Genomic DNA, 25,918 nt, shown 5'->3' on the forward strand with positions numbered 1-25,918 from the left:
CCCATGGCCTTTCAGCGTCCTTCTCCCCACTCCTTCTCTACCGCCCCGTGTGCAGCACAGCCGGCCAGGTCCCCTTACTTTTGTGGCACTTCCCCGACCGACTGACAACAGCCCCGGTCCGACAAACCTCCCTGCCCTTAACTGCGAATCTAAATTACCTTATTACAGCTGCTGTAAGAAGATAATTTAGATTCGCGGCTACAGGGCAGGGAGGATTGTCGGACCGGGGCTGTTGTCGGTCGGTCGGGGAAGTGCCACAAAAGTAAGGGGACCTGGCCGGCTGTGCTGCAACCGGGGCGGGGTGTGGCGGGGCGGACCGCCCCCTCCCTTGGTAGCCACTCGAACCGCGAGGCTACTCTCCTCCTTACCTGCACTGCCTGCAGCACAGAGCCAAACGGAAGTCTTCCCGACGTCAGTGCTGACGTCGGGAAGACTTCCGTTCGGCTCTGTGCTGCAAGCAGAGAAGGTAGAGAGAAGAGCCGCGCGACTGAGTACATCCAGCCCCGCAGGAATCCCGCGACCCTCGGAGGCGTCCCCACGGGATCCCCGCGACCCTAGGGGCCGTCCCCACGGGATCCCCGTGACCCAAAGGGTAAGCGCAGGTATCGGTGGGTGGCTTATTTGCGGGGGGGTGCCTTATTTTACATTTTTTTCTAAAAAGGGGGGCTGTCTTATTTGATGGCCCTGCCTTATCATCGGGGAAACACGGTATTAGCTCTTTCACCCACTGTCACCATCTTAGATGCCTCTCCCTAGCCCACACAACCACAAGAATAATCATAAGTTTTCAAATCCACCACTTTTCTTGCGGATCATTATCTGCGCCAAATATTATCAGGAGTGGAAGAGCACTGAGTTCATCAGGTTACTGCCACTCACAGTCAAGGTAAGGTGCCTTGTCCTGGACTTCATCTATGTGGGCCATGCAGAGCCTGGGTTTAGGCAGCCGTCTCATGGGATGAAATCAGTCCTGATTTTCATGTTGACTATAACTATCATCTGCTAACTGATCATAATTGTTTTATCTACAGCAGGCAGTCAAACTTATCATATTAAATTAAGAGATAAATCAGCAACCAACTGTCAGATTCTCTTTTTTTAATATCTAGTTGGCTCGGACCCGGAATTTGCTCGTTATGTAGCTGGGGTCAGCCAAGCTATGCAACAGAAACGGCAAGCACAGCATATTCGTCGCCCAAGCAACACACGAAGCAACTGGCCTGTTCCCGATGACCCACATAGACCATGGCCTTTTCCAGAATATTTCACAGAAGGGTAAGAAAAGATGGTTCCATGCAAGATTTAAATACTTTTCTTCTCTTTCAACAGCTCATTTCTTTCCTCTGACTACTGCTTCTTTTTAAAACTATTCTGGGAGGTCAGGGTGCTCAGCTAATTGATGATTGATAGCTTTATACTAGCAGGGTGCTGGCCTTTTTGATTTCAAACACATTGGTATTGTAGTGCTCCCAAACTCATCTGAATGGAAGCTTGAGCTCTAGTCTCCTAGGCAAATCTGTCATCAGCTATATTAATATGTAAGCATCATAAAAGATAAATCACCAGATGTACTGTACACTGTAAAAATAAGTACTTGGATACAGTTGTGATAGATTTATGGTTTATTTAATATACTTAGTATGGCAAAATATCTAAGCAGTTCACAGTTAAAAAGTATATAAAGGGGTAGAAGACTAACTAACTAAATCTGTTCTTTATAACTTGTTTAACTGTATAAACAACTTGCCTTGAGTTTAGCCTCCCATCTGTTTATTTCATCGCACTCTGTACCACTCATCTTGTCCCTATATAATGTCTGCATTTGATTCTTCTTGTACAATCCCGATTCACTCCTGGACACGTGGGTTGTGCATCTATGGTCACCAGACAATTTGTAGGTAGCATCATTTACATAGTGTTTTCAGCCCCCCCTCTCTTAACTTAGTAGTGCTCCCAGGAATCCAGTTGCATGCCTACAAGCCAGACAATAGGAGCTAGTCTTTTCTTGTTTATGTGTACGTGTTTATTTTTTTCTTTAAACTCAGTCTTTTGATTGCGATTCACACCCTTGTGCTGCAGAGACTGCAGGAGATTGCAGACTTTGCAGAAAGTCTGTTTCTGGGGGGTGTTGGCTGCCTAGCAGTGCACCCTCTAGACAGCCTGCACTTTCGGATTGGGACTCGGGGACCATTCCCTTGGGAGCTTGCTCACCCCGGGTTCGTCCGCTAGTGGGTCTGAGCGCAGGCTGAATGACTCTGTGGAGGTGCTGGGTTTTTTTTAAAATTGAAAATTGCACCAGCAGCTGCCATCTTGGATGTTTCTGCTTTTAATTAAAAGTTCTTTCGTGGCCTCTACAGGCTTTGTTTTTGCAAGAAAATCTCTCAGATGGACTCCCCAGGGCAAGATTCTTTGGATTACTACCCTTGCGGTGGATGGCTGTCTGGCGAGCGGCCATGTTCCACAAATACTGCGGCGCAGGAGGGGGGCAAAATCTTACCGGCCCAAGTTTCCTCAACCAATGAAGGGGGTCCTACGACTCTTTCTAGCCAAGAGCCCCCTATAAATTTGAAAAGGGGCCCTGCGGATAGTGACCCTGCAGCCCCAGAGAATCGCAGCTGTGATTCATCGTCCAAAGCTCACAGGTCCTCCAAAAGTTTTAAGAAGGTTCCACAGTAGCTGACTTTTGCCCCAAATGAAGGGTTTTCTGCAGATTTTATTAATGTGATGTATCAAGCTTATTTGGCAAAGAAAAGGGCACATTCTGTGTCTCTTCAGGTGTCCACTCCAGCTACGGGGTTCCCCCCTTCACAGAACATAGGTGTCAAGCCCATTCTCCCCAAGGTGTCCCAGGCTGTTGAGCCAGAGGATCCCGCAGAAGACCTGGATGCACTGACCATGCCTATAGTCATGCAGGCTGGCACTACTACCACAGGGGATGTTGCAATGCTCACAGATCTCCAGGATCCACGGTGTGGAGATTTGATCTCTGGGTCCCTCCAGGAGTTGAAGTTGGAGGTTGATCAATCTCCTTCTGCAGCATGCTCTCTTAAGAGTAACAAAAAACTGCAGTCTGCCTCTTTCCTTGATCATCCGACATAATCAAGATGCTCATGGGCATTTTGGAGGTGTCTGAGGGTCCCTTGAAATGCAGCAGAACTTTGTCCTGGCTCTATCTGATGACAGTCCTTGAAAGTCGATTCTTCTGTGGCACAGGTTACTAAGCGCACTTCTCTTCCCAGCGATGGTATTGTAATGTTGAAGGACACTCAGGACCACAGAGTGGATGTTGTCTTCAAGTGTCTATTTGATTTGGTGGCTGCCAGGTTGAAGGCAGCGATGGCTTCTTCTTTCATGGCCAGAGCTTGTCATTCAAAACTCTGCCATAATACTAACACTATCGTAATCCAGGATCTCACCTTTCTGATTTCAGGGGTGGAAAATATCCAGGTGGATTATCTCAGTTATCAGACTGCTTTGGTCTTATGGCCTTGCTATTGAGCACGCGGCCTTAGTCCGCAGGGGCTATTCTTCAGCTGTGATTGCTATGCTTCTCTGCAGCAAAAAAGAAATCAACTGTGGCGACTAATGTGAAAGTTTGGAGATTCTATTAAGCATGGTGCATCCAGAAAAACATTGATCCATCTGTACTTTTGGTACCTCTGATACTGGAGTTCCTTCAGGATGGACTGGCGAAGGGACTAGCTGTGGCTTCTTTTTGGGTACAGCTTGCCAGTCTCCTGCTTGGGCCCCAAGCTGTTTGAGCAGCCGAAGGTGGATTCAGCTGTGGCTCAGGAGACCAAGCGCACTGCCGTCCCAAGTGAAGGAGTGATGTTGAAAGATTCTCAGGACCACAGAATGGATATGGTCTTGAAACTTTTTGAGTCGGCTTCTTCAGGTATTAAGGCTGCAGCTGCTGCCTCCTTTATGGTGTGTACCTGTCACATGAGATTGCGCCGGGATTCTTCAGTGGAAGAGGATAACTACCCCCAGCTGGTGCTCGAGGGGGTGAATTATGTTGCTGATGCCTCCTTATATGACCTCATAAAGGTTCTGTGCAAAGTTTCAGCTTATGCTATATCAGCTCACAGAACGCTCTAGATTTGTCACTGGGCGGGAGTTTCGGCCTCCAAGGTGACTCTCAGCAGACTCCCTTTTAAGGGTCAAATGCATTTTGGCAAAGAGCTAGATGACCTTATGGCTAGTGTGTTGGACTGCCGTCCTGGATAAATAGCCTCGACATGCTCCGGGAAGAGGTCACAGCAATTTTCATACCACATGCAGGTTTCGCCAAAATTCCATGGATTCGTCTGCCCAGAGATATTACCAGAACTACAGACAATCCTAGACGCCAGAAGGCTTTGGGTTCTTCTCACACCAGCCCTGACTCCCAAGAAGTCCCAATGATGCCAGTGCCTCAACCAAGCTTTCTCGCATTGGAAGCCAGTTGTGGGAGTTTCTCCAGGAGTGGGAACAGATCTCCTCAGACCAATGGGTGCTGGACATCATACGGGAGGGACACAAGATAGACTTCTTTCGTTTTATGCAGGAAGACTGGAGAAGGCACTAAAGATCAAAGTAACTCTACAGTGTCTGTTGGACATTTAAGCCGTAGAGCCAGTTCCCCAAAGCGAATAGGGCTCAGGCAGATACTCCTTATACTACATCATGCAAAAGAAACGCTCAGAGGACTTGGAGGCCCATCCTTGATCTTAAGTCAGTCGACAACTTTCTGCAGATTCTTCACTTTCGCATGGAGACGGTCCATACTATCATAGCTGCAGTGGCTCTGGGGGAATTTCTTGCATCTCTGGATCTGACAGAGGCTTATCTTCATGTGCCCATACACTCCCCCCTCCCTATTTGCGGTTTCGATGTTCGCGGTTTCAATTATCTGTATTTTTTCCTCAGCCCCCCCCCCCCCCGAGAATCACTCGTTGGCATCGGAAAAAAAATGGCCCCCGGGACTTGGAGGGAGGCAGCCGGGGGGGGGGGGGGGGAGGCGATCGGAGCATGAACCTTACCTGGTGGTCTAGCAGTGACGTGGGGCAGGAGCGATCTTCCTACACTCCTGCCCTGTGCAGAGCCATGCTGATGAGTTCCCATGGTCTTATGAGACTACAACAGGGAGTTCCTGTTGTAGTCTCGTGAAACCACGGGAACTCATCAGCACAGCTTTGCACGGGGCAGGAGTGTAGGAAGATCGCTCCTGCCCCGCGTTGCCGCAAGACCACCAGGTAAGGTCCAGGGGTGGGTCAGAGCCAGGCAAAAGTTATTTGCGATTTTTCCCTATTTGCGGGCCGGCTCTGCCCCTAACCCCCACAAATAGGGAGGGAGAAGTGTATTTCCAAGTCACTGGAAGTATCTGAGATTTCATGTTCTTCAGCAGCATTTCCAGTTCACAGCCCTTCTCTTCAGGTTGGCATGACACACTACCACCACCATACACACACACCTTCAGCTTCATCAAAGTGATGATGATGGTGGTGGCTCATCTCCACAGAATGGGGGTCCAAATTATTTCCCTATCTGGATGACTGGTTGATCAGAGCTCCATTCAGACTGGAGCGTGAGTAGGCTGTGAAGACTGTGGTGTCTCTCCTGCAGTGCTTGGGCTGGATTGTCATTTTCAAAAAGAGTCAGCTAAAGCCATTTTAGATGTTGGAATATCTGGGAATTTGATTTGACATGCTCCAAAGACGCGTCGTTCTTCCCAAGCAACGCAAACTGAAGCTCCAAATTGTGGATCTTATGGCACTTCTGATCCCCACTGCTTGGCAGTATCTTCAGGCATTGGGGTCCATGGTAGCCTCCCTGGATGTTATGCCTTGGGCTAGAGCTCATATGCAGCCTCTGTAGCAGTCTCTCCTTTCCTGATGATCCCTGCAGTGTCATCCTCTTCAGATGCCCCTTCCCTGGACAGAACCAGCATGGAGCAGTTTGCACTGGTGGATTCATGGAATTGCTCTTGCCTGGTTTTCTTTTTATCTCTACCATTGCACCTTCAGTACATGCAACTCCACAGTCATCCTGCTATCAATTGGTGTACCTCAAGGCTCTGTCCTGGGACCTCTCCTTTTCTCAATCTACACCTGCTCACTTGGAGTTCTGATCTCTTCCCATGGTTTCCTGTATCACCTCTGTGCCGATGACTCCCAGATCTACCCCTCTGCACCAGATATCTCTACTAAAAAAAGACACAAATCTCAGCCTGCTAGTCCAACATTGACGCCTGGATGTTCCACTGCCATGTAAAGCTGAATATGGCTAAAATAGAGCTATTCAGACTTAAGGTTAGACTTCATGGAGGAATTTGCAGGACTGGAATATGAATTTCTGTTCATTCATTTATATCCTACTACAGTTTAAAGAGAGAAGCTTGAGGAGTCAGTCTTCCAGAATCTTTTGGGAATTAGAATCTAATTCCATTCCACTTAAGTCCACTTTTTTTCTGTTCCAGGCAGCCTTCCAAGGGAGAAAAAAAAATGAGGCTGTCTGCCACTAAAAAGATGTTGGTATCTATATGTTATGGCTCCTCATTTCTATGTCCTTCTTTTTTCTTTGAAGGCAAAGTGTAGCTAGGGAGTGACACGTTGTGAGGACTTGATATCCTGCTTGTCCTTAGAGTGAACTAAGTTACTTACCTGTAGCAGATGTTCTCTGTGGGCAGCAGGATGTAAGAAATCTTTCATATACCTACCATGTCTCCAAAAAGTTGCATTTTACTCAAGCTGAATAATTAGATTGACGTGGTCCCTTGCAACGGGCAGGAAGTAGTGTGCATGAACAGTGAAGTGAGGCCAGGTGGTTCAAAAGCTTCTAGTAGTTAACTAAGCTGGTGGATAGGAAACAGAGAGTGGGGGTAAATGGACAATACTCGGACTGGAAAAGCGTCACGAGTGGAGTGCCGCAGGGTTCGGTGCTCAGACCCGTACTCTTCAACATATTTATAGATGACCTGGAAATTGGTACAACGAGTGAGGTGATTAAATTTGCAGATGATACAAAGTTATTCAGAGAAGTGAAGACGCGGGAGGATTGCGAAGACCTGCAACGTGACATAAACCAAACTAATGCTCCCACAGGATGTTAGATGGAACTTTGTAGTGGACTGTTTTGAGCAATATATCAAGAACTGACCTATTGTGATGACAATATGTGAACAAAATCAAGAGAAAATAGATGGCACTGTTTATGTCCAAAATCCTCAACATTGGGCTTAAGAGAAATGATGAAGACTAAGAGTTTCATTTCATTTCCATAATCTTGTTAAGGTTCATTATTTATTCCCTCCCTATTGTTTTTTTACCATAATTGTCTTCTTTTCTATCAACAATTTGTATTTATCTACCCATCCTTTCCTCTCGTTTTTACGTGTTTGTAATATTAGTCTTTAACACGTTACGTATGTTTAGTTTTTGCTTGTTTTGCTGCCCCCTTAATTGTATGTAATTTTAAAGATATGTTCATCGCTTAGAAAGTTGAGTAAGTAATTAATCAAATATACAATAAACTTGAAACTTGAAATGGGTTGCGACGTGGCAAATGAGGTTTAATGTGGATAAGTGTAAGGTGATGTATGTTGGTAACAAAAATCTTATACAAGAATACAGGATGTCCGGTGCGGTACTTGGAGAGACCCCCAAGGAAAGAGACTTGGGAGTACTGGTCAACAAGTTGATGAAGCCGTCTGTGTAATGTGCGGCGGCGGCAAAAAGGGCAAACAGAATGCTGGGAATGATTAAGAAGGGGATCACGAACCGATCGGAGAGGGTTATCATGCTGCTTTACTAGGCCATGGTATGCCCTCACCTGGAGTACTGCGTTCGAACTGGTCGCCGTACATGAAGGACACAGTGCTACTCGAAAGAGTCCAGAGAAGAGCGACCAAAATGGTTAAGGGGCTGGAGGAGTTGCCATACAGTGAGAGGTTAGAAAAACTGGGCCTCCTCTCCCTTGAAAAGAGGAGACTGAGAGGGGACATGATCAAAACGTTGAAGATAATGAAGGGAATAGACTTAGTAGATAAAGACAGGTTGTTCACCGTCTCCAAGTGGAGAGAACGAGAGGGCACTCTCTAAAGTTAAAAGGGGATAAATTCCGTACAAACGTAAGGAAGTTCTTCTTTACCCAGAGAGTGGTAGAAAACTAGAATGCACTTCCGGAGGCTGTTATAGGGGGAAACACCCTCCAGGGATTCAAGACAAAGTTAGATAAGTTCCTGCTGAACCAGAACGTACGCAGGTAGGGCTAGTCACTGGTTTTTGTTAAGGATTGGGAATTTTTCATCCTTAAGCACTAGTATGCATTAGTATTTCAGTTTAAATGTGTTTATTGAATTTCATAAAATACAATAATTCAACACAACAATTAATCTAATGACATGTAAGCCCTCCCCCCCAACAAAATGGTAAAAGACAAATTGGGAATTTCTCATCCTTCAGCACTAGTATGCATTAGTAATTAACAACTAGAGCTAGTTAGTAGAAGTAAATATTTTTTACCAATTTCCTCTTTCTGATTTGCAGTGATGTGATGAATAGTAGCTGGTCAGGTACTCAGGGTGATTCTGCCAGTTCCAGTGATGAGACATCCTCAGCAAATGGAGACAGTCTGTTTTCTATGTTCTCAGGGCCAGACCTTGTTGCTGCAGTCAAGCAGAGAAGGTGAGATGATGAAGTCTGTTAAATCACATAGCACTTTTCACTTCTGGATACAGTACCAAGGCAGCTGATATTTTTAAACATGATTGTGACTGTGGGTTTCCAGTATTACAATAATCAAGGGCCAACTTCAATTTTCTCTTGGGGTTTTATGTACCCTTGCCTCAGAAAAATCCATTGTCATGTTCTAATATAATCAGTGTACTAAAGTCAATCGCAGTGTCTCAATAAAGATTATTTGTCAGTGAACATTTTACTGTGAAGTGCTCAGACCCCGCAACCGTAATGGTTAATGTAAAATCAAACTGGTATTGCCGCTGGGACCATCATAGCATTTCACCATCCTGACTTCCATAATATAACTAACCACCTTTATGCAAAAATCAAATGAACTAAACTAATATTGCAAATAAATGAAACTTATCTGTGTTTTCCTTGGTGATCGGTGGGTCTCGTGTATGAGTGGCAATCTCGGTTATGAACCTAAAGTATACAAATAGCTCCAAAGTGTACAAATAGCCCATACGTGAGACCCACCGAATGCCAATGAAAACACAGATAAGTTTCATTTATTTTAAATATTAGTTTAGTTCATTTGATTTTTGCACAAAGGTGGTTAGTTATATTATGGCGGTCGGGGCGGTGAAATGCTATGATGACCAGTGCGGATCTGAGCACTTCACAATAAATATGTTCACTGACAAATTATCTTTATTGAGACACTGCAAACTAGACATAGTTACTTTCTCTCAAAAAGAAACCCTTGATCCAAAAATACAATACTACACAGGGACCTGGAAAAAATACATCTGGTCAGACCACTATATTGGCAATTTCAACCTACGTTGGCAAAAAAAGAGTTCACAATCGAAATACAAAAGTAAAAACACAAAAGCAATAACCAGTCGAGGTACCATAAACCCAACAGAATTCTGGGCTCACTATGAGCTATGTCCCACAACCAACGAAATACATGAATTCCCAACAAGATGGGAAAAGTTCAGTAAAGACCTCTTAGACCAAATAGCCCCATACCAAACATACAAAAAGAAAGATAGACCACCAAACGAATGGTTTGACTCAGAACTACTAACCAACAAACAGGAACTAAGAAAATTGGAAAGAATCTGGCAAAAAACAAAGAAATAGATAAGACAAACTAGAAACAAAAAATGAAAATATACAAAAATCTGATCAAAGAAAAACGCACTACGCACAAAAAATTGGTTCAACAAAAATAAACAGTAAAGAATTATTCAAACTAGTAAAAACGTTAACAGACTAAACTAAGCTTTAAGTTTATATACCGCATCATCTCCACGGAAGTGGAGCTCGACACGGTTTACAAAGCTTAAAAAATAAGAAGAGAGGGGAGAAGGGTTTACAAAAGCATATAAAAAGAGGGGATGTAGCCAGAAGGAGAGAAAGTTATATGCTAGGGAAAAGCCAGGTTTTCAGTTGTTTTCGGAATAGTTGGAGGGAACCCAACTATTCCGAAAACAACTGACATAACACAAATCCTGAAAAAGGACAATGATAGCACCCCATCTGCTCATACCCCATCTAACTTTTAAAAAAAATAAAATCACTGACCTAGGAACTACTCTACCCACACCCACAACCAATACACCTCATTACCTTGAACCCCATGATCAGGATCCCAGAGCAGACATGAATTGGGATCACTTCGAATTCCCAAACTGGCACCAGTTCCTAAGTTTATTCAACAAATACACCAAATTTAACTGCCAACTCGACGAATGCTCCCCTAAAATCATACAACTAGCTCAGTTAGTTTCAGAACTCCCCTTTACTAAATCAGATAATATATCACAGAAGAAGTCTTCATAGACTTAACAACTTTAGACTTCTTAGGCTAACAGACCTCAGCAGTACCACCTGTATGCCGCTAAACTTTTAGATCATACAGAATATTGGCACCCATAGTCGTCATTGGCCTCTAAGATAAATCTTTTTAATACTTTAAATATTTTAGTATAAATAGGTACAAATACTCATCTTCATCTACGCGGGTGGGGGTAGGCACTCCGACATAGATCTACATTTCGCCCCAAACGGGCTGTATCAAGGAAATCCCCCTGCAATTATACAATAAATCACCATCATATTCAATATTAGATAAAACCTTACAAGAATATGTTAGAGAAGTAGATAAATAACTCTTAAATCCAACGGCTCATGCTCCCCTGGTGAAGAAATGTTTTTACACGCTATGGAAGCTAAGGACTATTAAAAAATACTTTGACACAACATCCTTTAGATTACTGGTGCAGTTGGTGATCCTATCTACCCTAGATTACTGCAACATCGCCTACCTGGGTATCCCCAAAAAAAAAAAAGTACAAAAATTAAGATTAGTGCAAAACACTGCAGTTTGCTTGATCTTCGGACTGAGAAAAAAAGACCACATTAGCCCCTATTATAAAAAATTACACTGGCTACCAGTGGAAGCGCGAATACTGTTCATATTTGCATGTATCTGTTTCAAACAAGTCTGGGGCCTAGCACCTTCCTACTGCAAACACACTTTACACAACCCCACATGAACAACCAGAAACAAAAACATCTTTGCATACCCAAAGATCACAGGCTGCAAATACAAATCCTTCCTAGACAGAACCTTCATGTTCCAAGCAAACAGACAGCAATCCTGGCTGGGAAACCACATAAATAAAGCCAGACAGACCTACAACACATTCTGAAAATCAATTAAAACCGCTCTATTTGACAAATTCCTTGCCTAATCAGATGACCTCTCTCAAGTATTCTTTCCCCTTATAACCCCAATGTATTATGTAACACAGTGATTCCCAACCCTGTCCTGGAGGAACACCAGGCCAATCGGGTTTTCAGGCTAGCCCTAATGAATATGCATGAGAGAGATTTGCATAGGATGGAAGTGATAGGCATGCAAATTTGCTTCATGCATATTCATTAGGGCTAGCCTGAAAACCCGATTGGCCTGGTGTTCCTCCAGGACAGGGTTGGGAACCACTGATGTAACATCTTTCTTCTCTCATGTATTCTTTCCCCATGTTTCTCCAATTTATTATGTAACATCCTTCTTCTTGCATTCTGTAATTTGCTGATTGTCCAGCCGCCTAGAAGTCACTTTGACTATGGCGGTATAGAAAAATAAAGTTGTTATTATTATTATTATTATTACATGTAGTACATATTAGTTATTATCCCAGTGATATTAATTGAATCTCCCTGGAGTTTGTTTAATAGTTCTAATATGATCAGTACCTAGAAAGTTTGCTCAGTTCTTTATTTTTGCAGATAGCTGACTAATGGGAAATTAAAACTTCTGTAGGTGGATATATTTACTAATCAGCAAACCTCTTAAGGCAATGGAGAGACTTAACCTGCCTTCCTCTGATGCCAAAAAAATTAACAAAATTATCTAATTTCAGCTCTGGCCACCTCATCTACCACCAAAATTTAGTGGTCATGACTTTTTATTAATTTATATTATTTGGGGAAACTAGCTATTTTGTTAACCAAAGAGATTGTGCGCTTTGCCTGGGTTGGGGTGGGGAGTAGAAAGAATACACTGGAGAGATCAGATTTGTTATGTATTAATATAGTACAGGAGAACATAGTGTTCATTTTATTTTGCAGAAAACACAGTAGTGGTGAAAAAGAAACAAGTACATTGCCATCACCACCTCTTCTTGCCACAGTAGATGACCTGAATCAGGTATTGCTTTTCAGTTGAGCACAATCTATTGTATGTACCTGTAGATATTTTTATATTAAAAGCAGTTACAGAGGTGAATAATATGATGTCTCTACTTGAAAGCTGCAAAAAGAGCAAGAATCTATGGGCAAAGAAAAAATGAAGGCTCGGACCATTAGCTAGCACTGATACAATATGTGAATATTGTTCTTAGAACAGTGCTTACCAAAATTCTGGGGAATGATCACTTAATAGTGGTGCTGTGTCCTCTATGATCTCACAGAAACATGTGGCTTAGATACACCTATGTTCTTCAGGACAGGCCATTTTGGGAAACCCTGCCTTAAAGTTATTAGAATCAGATCAGTGATGAGTCATTTTTGATGGCTTTTAGTAGTCCATAAGTCTCAAAACCATGCACAAATGCAGGCATAGTTCCAGTTATCCCAGGACAAGCAGGCAGCATATTCTCAACAGGTGGTTGATGTCATCCACGGAGCCCCACAGCGGACAGCCTCGCAAGCAGACTTGCTTGAAGATCTTTTAAGAGCTTACGAGTGCTGCACTGCACATGCATGAGTGCCTTCCCGCTCGAGTTAGGGCGCGCGTCTCCTCAGCAGGTCCTCAGTTCAATGTTTTCCACGGAGCCGAGAAGCCCTGTTTTCTCCAGCTCTGCAGTTCTTTCGTTGCCTTCTCGCACCGCGGTTTTGTTATTTTCTTTCGTTCCTTGTGAAGTCGCTGTGCGGCGCATCTTGTAAGTTGTTTTTTTTTAAAAAAACCTTTTCTTTTTTCCGCCAGCGGGGCTTGGGCTCAGGCCCTGCCGTCGGACACCGTTCTTTCGCGGCTTCCCCTTTTTTCTGTCCCGGCCTCTTACTGGTTTTAAAAAGTGTAGCCAGGCCATATCGTTAACCGATCCCATCGTTGGTTGGGACCCAAATATTGTACTGAGTCCTGCCCGCGCTGTGTTACCCTTCAACACACAGCCCTTCATAGATGTCGTGCTAAACTTTTACAGTTTTTTGACACTATGGACCAGCCTGCGGAGAAGACCTCGGCCTCGACCCCGACAGGAAGAAAACCTCAACCTCGAAGACCTCGACTACTATTCCTCCTAAGGTCTCCTCTTCAGGTAAGTCTCCTCTTTCTCCTACTGGTACGCTACCTAAGAAGCCTTCCGAGTCTCAGGCATTCCAGGCAACGAGTGTAGTCGTACCAGCCTCTACAAGACCTCCAGCTAAGCGTGCCTCCAAACATAGGGAATACTCATCTTCGAGGTTACCCTTCTTGGAGCGCACTGCTGCACCTCCTAGACCAGATCCATTGGTCTCGGTGCCTATGTTCGAGGACATGTTAAAAACCATTTTGACCACTCGGATCACCTCGGTCTTGGCTCAACTTGTCCCTGCCTCGACCCTGCTTACTGCGAGCCAGTCTGAGCCTCCTGTCAAAGCACCTTCGGCCAAGCCTCGATGGTCTCGATAATTATCTTCTAGTGACTCTTCGCTTCTTCCTTCCCTCGAGGCCCAAGTCACTCATCTTCCTTCTACGGAGCCTTCAAAACCGCTAGCGAGGCACCATATGAAACATACCTCATCCTCGAGGCACCTTGCTTCAAAGAAGAGTAAAAAGTCTACTCCAACTGAAGCTTCTCCTCCGTCTCCGGGTCTTAAGTCTTCTATGCCCCGTTTGTTGAGGGACATTGAGACTCCATCGAGGCACAAGCATAAACCTCAAACTTCCAAGCCTCCAACACCTGCTTCCTCCCCTCGAGGCACCTCCAGGTTGAGGACCCCTCCCTCGAGGCCATCGGCAAGCAAACCTTCTTCCCCTGTCTCTACTAGACACGAGTCCAGGTTATCCACTCCTCGAACTCCTGCGACTTCTCCTCCAAGGCTTTTAAAGCGCAAGAACTCTTTGATCTCTCCTCTAACATACAGTGGGGCTTCTTCTGTGACTCTTGCGCTGGATGCTGACATGCCTTCTCAATACTCTCGAGAAGCTTCTCCATCCTATTCTCACAAATGGATGATGTCATCCAATATAGTTCAAGTTCAGTTTATTTAATATACCGCAAATATAAAACCAAGAGGCACATCTAAGCGGTTTACAATAAAAAAACTAAAAAAATTTTTAAAAAGAGGGTAAAACAAAAGCAATATAGAGAATGACACGTGACTGTTACCCGCAGAAATGGGGAGGAAAAAAGACTGGTTGCCACGGGTATGGGGACGAGGCCATTCACCGCCCCGTGGAGTGGTAAATGGCCTTGTCCCTGCAATACAATATCTGCCGCGTTGCTTCCCTTCCCACCCCTCCCAGTCAGCAGCCCTTCTCATGATTGCAGCACTCCTGATCACCGGCTGCAAAAACAAACAAACATCCGGGCACCTTTTCAAGCCATCTCCCTCCCTTCCCCTCACCTTCGCAGGCGCTTTTCACAGTTTTCTCTTTCTGAAGTGTCTGGACATGGTAACAGTTCTCACAAGTCCTGCGCAACAGCCCCAGAGCTTCTCCTCTGACACGAGCCACCCAGGCGGAAACAGGAAGGTGCATCAGAGGAGAAGTTTTAGGGCAGTCTTGGACACCACGGAAAGCGAAAACTCTGAAAAGCACTTGGAACGGTGAGGGGAAAGGAGGGAGATGACCCAATGAGGGGAAGAGATTGAGTGGCACTGAAGATAAGTGGAGGGGAGAGGAGAACAGACACTGAAGCGAAGTGAGGAGGGGAGCATACTCTTGGGGAAAGTGGAGAGAGAGGGAGGAGCAGACGCTGGATGAAAGTGGGGAGGGGAGAGAGAGGGGACCAGAGTATATATATTTAGGTCTTCCAGTCTCTTCTCATACTTTTTAGTCAAATCCCTTACCATTTTCGTCACCTTTCCTGGACTGCTTCAAGCCTTTTTATAACCTTCACCAGATATGGCGTCTAAAACTGAATACAATATTCCAAGTGCGGCCTCATCAATGACCTATATAGGGGCATCATCACCTCCGTTCTTCTGCTGGTTACTCCTCTTTCTATACAGCCTAGTATCCTTCTGGCTACAGCTACTGCCTTATCACACTATTTAGATCCTCAGACACAATCACCCCAAGGTCCCTCTCTTCATTTGTGCTTATCAGTAGAGAATGATATGGGGACAAATTTGTCCCTATCCCCACGGGAACTCATTTTCCTGTCCCATCCCCACAAATTCTTTTCCTCTCCCTATCCCATTCCTGCAAGCTCCATCCTCATCTGGACAAGCCTCAAACACTTTAAAAATCATAAGTGTTCGAGGCTTGTGTGGTTAAGATTGAGCTTACAGGAATGGGATAGGGACAAAATTCGCGGGGAGGGGACGGGGAAATTGAGTTCCTGCGGGATGGGGACAAATTTGTCCCCGTGTCATTCTCTACTTAACAGCCTCTCACCTCCTAGCACATATGGTTCCCTCGGATTTCTATTTCTTCGCATTGAATTTTAGTTGCCAGACGCTAGACCATTCTTCTAACTTCTGCAGATCCTTTTTCATGTTTAACATTCCCTCCAGGGTGTCCACTCTGTTACAAATCCTGCAGCATGTCTTATGATTGCACCATTGAGACGCAGCAGTCCTCGAGATCTGAAGTTTACTATAGGCCTGCATCCAATTCTATATTGAGACTATTGATTCTTTCATGGGCTTCTTCAGCCCAATCACATAATTGTAATTTCTTGTTCAAAGTTGCTTCTACTGTCACTGTAACTTCTGCAGTGATTTCCGCTGTCCACGTTGAGCTAATAGAAGGGCTCAGAGGAGCATGCTGTTCCACCATTTTAGCTTCCCCTGGCTTCTGTTTGTCTTTTTCTTTCTGGAGCAATTCGGAGACCATAGGAGTCCAAATCAACACTTCTGGTTCATCAAAGCGTAAAGCACTGCACTGATTGAAAAGGATGGTAGGTGCAGTCCAAATTGTATTCAAAAACCAAGATTATTGGGTAGATCCAGCAGATCTTAAGTTCAATTGCTGCTGCTCTGTCGCATGGTGACACCTAACTCCACTCTTTTTTTTTAATATTAAAAGCATCTTGTAGGCATTCCCGTCTGTGAGAACTGAATACTCTGCTTGTCCTTGGAGAAAGTAAAGTAGCTCACCAAGGAAAGCAAGATATCAATTCTCACAAAACCAACCAGGTTGTTGGCATCTCTTAGTAATAAGCTAGGATGTTTCCATATGACAGAAGTACAGGAGGGACCTGCGCATGTCAGTTAAGCCTGAGGTCTGATATCCTGTTGTCCTCAGAGAACACCTGCTACAGGTAAGCAATTTGCTTACTAAATTTTTTTAATTCATATATGATTATGACATGTATGTTATGATGCACTTTTTGTAAGATCTGAAAATTTTTAATAAAGAATTACCAAAAAAATAAATAAATAAAATTCATATATGAGGAGCCTTAGGCTGCTTTTTTTATATTTGTACAGATGCAAAAAGGGGTTAAATTAGTAAAAATTTGAAACATGAGCAGTAGCACCAGAGATTTTCAGAGAAACTTATCAGGAAGAATAAGCCTAATGAATATTTTTAAATTTGTTATGGATGAACAGAAAAGCTCAAATGTGATTTTTATCTGACAGGATAATAAAACCAAAACCTGGCCTCCAAAGGCTCCTTGGCAGCACTCCTCATCACATGCCAACACACCGTCAGCTCAGAACACCTCTCTGTACCAGATGGCTAATCCAGTCAGCCAATGGAATGACACCATGCAAATTTTGCAATCACCAGTGTGGTCCTTGACCAGTGACTGTGCTCCATCCACAGGGGTCTCTTCCAGTTTTGGCTATGCTCAGCAACCGCAATCACAACAGCTGCTGCAGACTTCCCAGCACAAAACAATGAATAAGGGCTTTAAACCTTTTCCAGTGAAGCACGAACGCCGACCATCTTACCTGCATCAGTACTAACTCCAGTTTGGATTGGAAAGGTTCATCACAGGGCCAAAACTGTCTTAGAAATGCTGTAGAATATCTGTTGTACTTGTTTACTGAGCTGAATTCTGGTAATTTTTTGTTTTAATATAAAATATGTGAATGACTATTTCTGATTCCTTCTATACAGAAGTCCATTGAGACTGATGTATATAGGATTTTCAGCTCTCTTGCAGCGTTGAGCAAACAGGGCCAGTATGTTTGTTGTTAGGTATACATGATGCAGCCTGAAACTGTGATGTAGAAATGCTTTTAAAATATGTAAATTGCCTTGGCTTTCAACAAATCTTTTTAACAAATTGAAAGTACCACACAATACACTGTATTTTATAGCTATTTTTCATATAGATTTATAGGTGAACATCTCTTGCTAAAATGCATTAACCTCTTTTTAAAATAACAAATGTAGTGGTCAGAGTATTGCTCAACACTGGTCTTGTTAGATTTATAATGGACATGTAAAGTCTTTGTATTCTAAACAAGCTGTCTGTGATGATTAATTTTTGTAATATAATGGGGTGGCAGCTGTTAATAGACTCAACAGATCTATGTATGTAAAAGCTCTGTTGCAGAAAGAATTGCAAAACTGAGTTTTGCAATAATTCAATATTAAATTATTGTACATATAGAATAGCTGGAACCACCCCAATATATCAAAGCTGCCCTACGGTAGGAAACAGCTTTATGTGGATATGTGAAAGTGATTGTCAAATTTGATACAACATTTGGCCAAAGGCATTATCCACATAGTGCTCTTTAAAACTGTAACAATGTAAACTGATTGACTACTTGGATTAATAAAGTCTTATTTCAGGAACTACAGTTTAAAATAAAACCATGAGCTGGCTCAAAAAAAGTAATTAAAATTTAAAAATAAGTAGGCATAGCAAATTTAAAAGTGTTTTTCTCTTTTAATGACCTGTGTCTAACATAACCATTTAGAGTTATTGTGTGCCATTAATCTAGTGCAACCTGTGGAATTAGGAATATTCTTCCAACCAAAGTTCATACAGGAGAGCAAATGGTGCTTGAATTTGAAAAAAAAAAGTAAGATGTGTGTATATATTATATATATTATAGTTAATCCAATGTATATTAATAATCAAGACTACAGAGGATTCTTTGTATAGTTACAGTTTATTTAAAGTTTCATATTTCATGTTTGAAAAATTAAACCCCACTATTTTCTGGTATAAAAGGATTGACAGTATTAATCTTATTTTTGTATTTTCTTAAATCATTATACCATTCTAATATATTATAGCTATCAGTAAAGTCAAAACTTTATTCCTCCCTGAAGAGAGTAAAAAGCACATTTTTTATGTTTTCAGTTTTCCATGTACTTAACACCTTTCTAAAAGATACCAAAAACTCTAGAACACTAAACATAGAAAAACAAGTGGAGGGGTTTGAAGCCTGTGCCATCTTTTTTGTTGTTTATAAGGCGATGGGCTCTATTTTGTGCTGTTTAAGGATGCCAGTGTTGCCTGTATTTGATACATTGTCACACTTTTTTCTGAAGTCGTACTTAACATGTTTACAGTTTGCTGCACATAGAATTGATATATATTTTTTTTACTGTAATGTGTTTGTAATTCTAGATTATTTCTGCTTTATTGCTAACTGGTTAAAGCTGTGTATCACTGATTAACATTTAAATGTCAACTACCCTCCTCCCCCCCCCCAAAAAAAAAAGTTTGCATTTTCCCCAGCCAAGTTACAATGGACCAGGATGCATTCTGATTAGAAAGATAATGCTATAGATCCCATATAATGCAGTCAAGGGTTGGACCCCATTATGTTAAGCTTTTGCTAGTGCATATTGCACTGTGAACTGCATAACATTGGTTCACTTACATCATCAGCATTTTATGGGATCTATATAGCATATAGGAGAAAAAAAATCAAATTAGTAACAATACAAGTGCCAAGCCACCATTCTACTTCCTGTTTCCCTCTGTTTATTACTATTTTGAATTGTGGTTGTTTCTAATTTATAGTGGTGTGGAGTCCCAGTTAAAAACATTTCTGTATATTCATGTTTTGAGCATGTAGGTGCTGTTTTCTGCTTCCAATTGTTCTGAACACTGGTAATTAAGACCATGTTGCACTTGGCAAATGAGTCTTGCCATAAAATGTAATTGTCATTTACACTGCCAAGTGCAAAGGTTTGGTGCTTAGCTAACTTTCCCCTTAATTGCCATGCTTTGTGTGTATAGTTAAATGCTTCTAAACTGGACATGTACATTTTGTATTTTACTTTAAAGGTCTGTCTTGTAAGTAAAATAACTATGCTTTATTAAAGATATACATTTAATTACATGGTGCCTTTTTATGCAAAGTCTAATTTTAATTTCAGGATTGTCATTAAATGTATATTTGTATAATCATATGAAAGGCTGTTATGTTAGGACCACGCTTTTCCATACAGTGGCAAAGATTAAATAAAATTATGCTTTATGCTAAATGAGAGGGAGGTTTTAATGTGTGGGAGCATATTTCTGTTTCCATGTTGCTGCTTGAAATTGACTCTTACGCTGGAGGTATCCGAACTTTCCAACCCAAGCACCAAATTGAGGCGTATCTGCTCTTTTCTAATTCCTACCATACCTCCTCCGCTCCCCCTCCCCCCCACAATGTGTGTGTTGGATCAGCAGCCTTTTTCTGCCTGACATACAAGAACTCTGCTTTAAGTAGTAATTTGAAGTACTCCTTAGTTGATAAACTATTGCAATGAAAGATTTTTTTTTTTGTCCACACTACTTATAATTTTAATACAGTCTCAAAAAGGAGAACAAGAAATCCATTATAATTCCATACCAAGATAGCACACGAGGAAATGGGACACATACTGATCACACCCATCCCTAAAGATCAAAAAAACTCACTAGCCCTGAAAACCAACTACAGACCCATAGCAAGCATCCCTTTATTTACCAAGCTACTTGAAGGATTGGTCAACTTGGAGCTAGTGAACTGTCTAGACAAATTTAGCATACTCAATGAACACCAATCAGGATTCAGAAAAGGTTTTAGCACAGAGACAGTCCTAGCCTCAATCCTTAATCACCGTCCTATACGGCTTATTCAGCAAAGGAACAAGTGCTCTGATTTTACAACTAGACTTCAGCAGTGCTTTTGATCTTGTTGATCACGAAATAATGCTACACTGCCTAGATGCAATAGGAATTACGGGAAGAGTAAGGAACTGGATACAGGGTTTCCTAACTAAGAGATCATACAGTGTGGTTACATAGAAACATAGATGACGGCAGATAAGGGCCATAGCCCATCAGGTCTGCCCACTCTACTGACCCACCCCCAAGTCTACTATCCTAGGGATCCCACTCCTAGTGACAGGTTCCCTTGGCTTAACCCTCTAAGGGATCCCACATGGGCATCCCATTTGCTCTTAAATTTTTGCACGCTGTTTGCCTCGATCACCTGCACCGGGAGCTCGTTCCAAGGATCAACCACTCTCTCGGTGAAGAAATATTTCCTGGTGTCGCCATGAAATTTCCCACCCCTGAGTTTGAGCGGATGCCCTCTTGTGGCTGTGGGTCCTTTGAGAAAGAGAATCTCTTCTTCCATCTTGATATGGCCGGTAATATACTTAAACGTCTCGATCATGTCTCATCTCTCCCTACATTCCTCGAGTGAGTACAGCCGCAGATTTTTCAGCCTTTCCTCGTACGATAGATCCTTGATCCCCGAGACCATCCTGGTGGCCATCCGTTGCACCGACTCTACTCTCAGCACATCTTTTTGGTAGTGTGGCCTCCAGAATTGCACACAGTATTCCAAATGAGGACATACTCAAACTCATGGAGAAACCCCTCGGGAGTACCACAGGGTTCACCACTATCACCTACACTATTCAACATTTACATATCATCCCTAGAACATTTACTGCAAAAGCTAAACTTGAACTACTACATATATGCAGATGACATTTCCATTTTAATCCCAGTGAACAGCATAACAAACGAAACCTCAGAATGCATTTCTCATATTATGACCAAAATAGAACATTGGACAATCAACTTCAAACTGAAACTAAACACAGAAAAAAAAAAACCTTCCTTGCAAGCCCAACGGACAAAATTACCAAAACAATGCTACATATAATCACAATCAGGATTCCGAACTAACCATAGCACAGAAACACTACTTGTCACATTACTAGATACAGCCCGACAACACATCAGTAAAGGAAAAAAAATGATATTAATACAATTAGACCTCTCCGCAGCATTTGACCTAGTTGACCACACCTTACTACTACAAATTCTCAACGCCATAGGAATCTCAGGCAAGGTCTACAAATGGTTTCAGGGGTTCCTCAAATCTAGAACCTACAGGGTAAAATACAATGATATAAAATCAGAACCATGGACAAATCCCTGCGGAGTTCCACAAGGATCACCTCTCTCACCTACGCTCTTCAACCTCTTTATCTCCTCCCTAGGAGCCACTTTAGATACCCTAGATGTCACATCTTTCAGCTATGCTAATGACATCACCATAATCCTCCCCTTCGACCCATCAGAGACCACCACCACAACAAAGCTAGAAACAACCTTAGACACAGTAGAAAAATGGATGATAGATCACAAACTAAAACTAAATTCTGAAAAAACAAAATTCCTTTTGCTCGAAAAAGCCCAAACTCCTACCATCACTGAACTGAAAATCAAAAATACCAAATACCCAATACAACCCGAACTAAAACTCCTAGGAGTTACGATAGACAGATGTTGCACAATGCAGCCCCAGATCAACAAAACAACCCAGAAAGCTTTTCTAACCATGAGAAATCTCCATAAAATCAGAAAATTCTTTGACCAAGCACAATTTAGACTAATCGTCCAATCCCTAGTCTTAGGTCTGCTGGATTATTGCAACTCCCTATATCTTCCTTGTCCAGCCACTATGATAAAACAACTCCAGACCATACAAAACACCGCCCTCAGATTGATCTACTCACTCAAAAAATATGATCACATAACAACTGCCTTCTTAGACTCTCACTGGCTACCCATACAAGCACGAATCCAATTCAAATTCTACTGCCTGATATTCAAAGCATTACACGGCTCTTCCCCCTCCTATCTAAACAACCGCTTAAACCAAATCTCCACCTCAAGACACAGAAGAACCTCGAACCCTTTCGCCTTCCCCCCACTCAAAGGCACACATTGCAAGAAAATGTTTGACAACCTTCTGGCAACACAAGCAGCAAAAATCAACCATTCCATCTCCAATCTTATGACAATATCAGACAACTTCAAAACATTCAGAAAAGAAATCAAAACCCTGCTTTTCAAAAAATTCATCCAAATATCTTAACCCCTCCTCTTTTACCTCCAGAAGATTCACCTACCTTCAGATAACCTTCCCCCAAATTACCCACCTTAACACCGTCCAATTAAACAAATACCATAAATAGATTGTAACCTACCCTCTCTAACTGCATTCCATATGTATTTTTCATACAGTTCTTCACTGTCAGTTTAATTTCCATCCTATAAATTCACATAGAATTTTTCTTTTTTCAACCATCTTTATTTTCTCTTCTTTATTAATTTCCAGGTACTTTAGTTAGATTGTGAGCCTTCGGGACAGTAAGGGAATTTTTAAGTACCTTCTTACTTCTCATTTATAATCTTAATGTATATTTTCTTCAAACCGCTTAGAACCTAACGGATGTAGCGGTATATAAGAAATAAATTACATTACATTACATTACATATAAAAGATCACGACTACCCGATTACTAAAACAATAAAAATATTGGGAGTCACATTAGACACACATTTGACAATGGTTGAACACACAAATGTAGTAGTAAAAACATGCTTCCTGGCATTATGGAAATTAAAGACCATCAAAAAATACTTTGACCCATTATCGTACAGATTACTAGTGCAATCACTAGTACTTTCTACACTGGACTATTGCAATATAGTTTATATGGGTATACCCAAAAAACAGTGAGGAAACTTAGAATTGTTCAGAACGCAGCAGTCCGCTTGATATTTGGATTGAAAAAGGGCTACCATGTTAGTCCCTACTACAGACTGCTGCACTGGTTGCCATCCGAGGCATGAATAATATTCAAGTTCTCTTGCATATGTTTCAAGCTGGTTTGGGGACTAGCTCCTACATACTTGCTATCTTACTTCGTATTCTACAGCCCTATAAAACAAACAAAAAACTGCAATCTATTTGCATACCCAAGCATTACCGGCTGTAAATACAAAACCTTTCTGGATAGAACTTTTATGTACCAAGCAAACAAACAACAACACTGGCTAGACAACTACATTAATGGAGCTAGACTAACCTATGACGCTTTTAGAAAAGTCATAAAAACTGCCTTATTCGACAGATATATCACCTAAACAGTAACTACACCAAACACTAAATCCAATTCTATTATTTCTAACATGTCCCCTCTGAAATTCTTAACAAACTGTATATTGTAATTCGCTACATTTTAAGATTCTGCATTCTGTAATTTCACTGACTGTCTGCATATTGTAACTTGCTGATTGTCCAGCTCTCTTCAATGTGAACCGCCTAGAAGTCGCACGATTATGGCGGTATAGAAGAATAAAGTTATTATTATTATTTCACAAAATACAAACCTACATCAAGAGAGCCAGCATATACAAAAAGAAAATTTATTTCATGAAATAACGCTAAACCAGATTATTGTAAGCCTTATTTTTCTAACCCCACCAAAGACCATTACCCCAACCAAGCTTTCTAATTTTCAATCAAAAACCTATTTAATTGCAGAAAAAAATACTAGACTAAAAAGTAATTAGACATTCGTATGAGAATTTCAGGTAAAATTAAGCCTCTAGTATAAGTGTCTAAGATTTCAATATAAATGCTTTTGTCCTTATCTGAATGGTTTCAGCCATATCCTATATGAGGGGAGTGTGTGGCGCAATGGTTAAAGCTACAGCCTCAGCACCCTGGGGTTGTGGGTTCAAACCCACGCTGCTCCTTGTGACCCTGGGCAAGTCACTTAATCCCCCCATTGCCCCAGGTACATTAGGCAGATTGTGAGCCCGCCAGGACAAACAGGGAAAAATGCTTGAGTACCTGAATAAATTCATGTAAACCGTTCTGAACTCCCCTGGGAGAACAGTATAGAAAAATTGAATAAATAAAAAAAATATATATATATATATATAATAAAACCCTAGCCGCACATGCGCACTCAACCTGCTTGCTTCCGTGATCTGTGGTCAGTAGGTCTGTGGCGGCAGGAGTGCGCATGCGCGCATACATCGCTCCCTCTCTCCGTGGCTGCCAGCGCTGGACTTTCTGCTCTCCACCTCCTCATGCAAGATTAAAAGCCGTGGTGTGGACTCCTCTCACGAGCCGCACCAGTGTCGGAGATCGTGAGAGGCGGGCGGCACTTTTAAACTTAAAAGAAAAACTGTGTGCTTGAATTTCAGAGCCGCACCAGCGTCGGGGATCATGAGGCGGGCAGCACTTTTAAAACTTAAAAGAAAAACTGTGCTTGAATTTCAGGTGGTCTGATTATACGGGAGCTCTGGGCAGCTTGCATTCCAGTGGCAGCAATTGAGAATTTGTTGTAGTGATGGAGAGCAGCCCCGCTCCGCCCGTTGACCCTCCACAAACCTCCCGGCTCCAGCAGCGTAGGCAGCACTTTAAACACGCTGCTTTGCGCCCTTCTACTGCTGATTTCCTCTGCCGCGTCTCTGATGACATCATTGGAGACAGACGCGGCAGAGGAAATTGGCAGTAGAAGGCCGCGAAGCAGCATGTTTGAAGTGCTGCCTACGCTGCTGGAGCCGGGAGGTTTGTCGGCGGTGGGAGGGTCAGATGGGAGGGTCAGGAGCAGGCCAGATCGAGCAGGACAATGCAGTAAAAGAAGGGGGAGGGGCCGAACAGAGCAGGCCAGATCGCGGTAAGAGAAGGGAAAGGGGGGTGGGGGAAAATGCTGCTACTGCTGCACAAGGACCTGGAGGGGAAGGGAAATACTGCTGCTGCTTCTGCACAGGGAAGTGGGATGGAAATGCTGCTGCACAGGGAAATGGGAAAAAATGACAGACAGACAGCGGGAGGGAGGGAGACAGAAAAAAAGAAAGACACAGGGGCAGGGAGAGGGACAGAAAGACAGACAGAGAAAGGGGGCCAGGGAGAGAGAGAGAGTCAGCGGGAGGGAGACCGACAGACAGACATATATTCTAGCACCCGTTAATGTAATGGGCTTAATGACTAGTTAATTAATAAAAAGGAAATTTTTAAGGGGCAAATGCTCTTTGATAAAGGTTTGGACAATCTCTTGACCAGTGTGGCGGAATGTCATCCCAAGACCCTGCTGGATGCTTGGCCCCAGATTACTAGAGGGTCCTGGTGTACTAATTTTTGTGGCTCAACATTTTTGCCAAAATAAAAATTGGTCTTCTGGGCAGAGATCCCACCAGGGAGGTATCTAGACAGATTCGGGGGTGCCAGGCGTCCTTAATCCTCTGGTTTCTGTCCATCAGCAGCTTCCAAGAAACAGCAATGATGCCAGAGTAATAGCCATTCTCCCGCAGATAGGCGGGGAG

At 42.7% G+C, this 25,918-nt stretch overlaps 1 protein-coding gene across 2 annotated transcripts in view; it reads left to right on the forward strand.

The window, feature by feature from the left end:
* GARRE1 (granule associated Rac and RHOG effector 1) overlaps positions 1-19,643 on the forward strand; it is a 131,629-nt gene extending 111,986 nt beyond the window's left edge. For both annotated transcript variants that reach the window (XM_033940667.1, XM_033940668.1), the window contains exons 11-14: positions 1,110-1,275; positions 8,526-8,663; positions 12,306-12,384; positions 16,968-19,643. In XM_033940667.1, the coding sequence (XP_033796558.1) occupies positions 1,110-1,275; positions 8,526-8,663; positions 12,306-12,384; positions 16,968-17,297 (713 nt within the window). In that variant the 3' untranslated portion in view covers positions 17,298-19,643. The remainder of the gene's footprint in view (positions 1-1,109; positions 1,276-8,525; positions 8,664-12,305; positions 12,385-16,967) is intronic.
* The last annotated feature ends 6,275 nt before the right edge of the window (positions 19,644-25,918 follow it).

The sequence above is a fragment of the Geotrypetes seraphini genome, chromosome 4 (genome assembly GCF_902459505.1).
Source record: "Geotrypetes seraphini chromosome 4, aGeoSer1.1, whole genome shotgun sequence".
Lineage (NCBI taxonomy): Eukaryota > Metazoa > Chordata > Amphibia > Gymnophiona > Dermophiidae > Geotrypetes > Geotrypetes seraphini.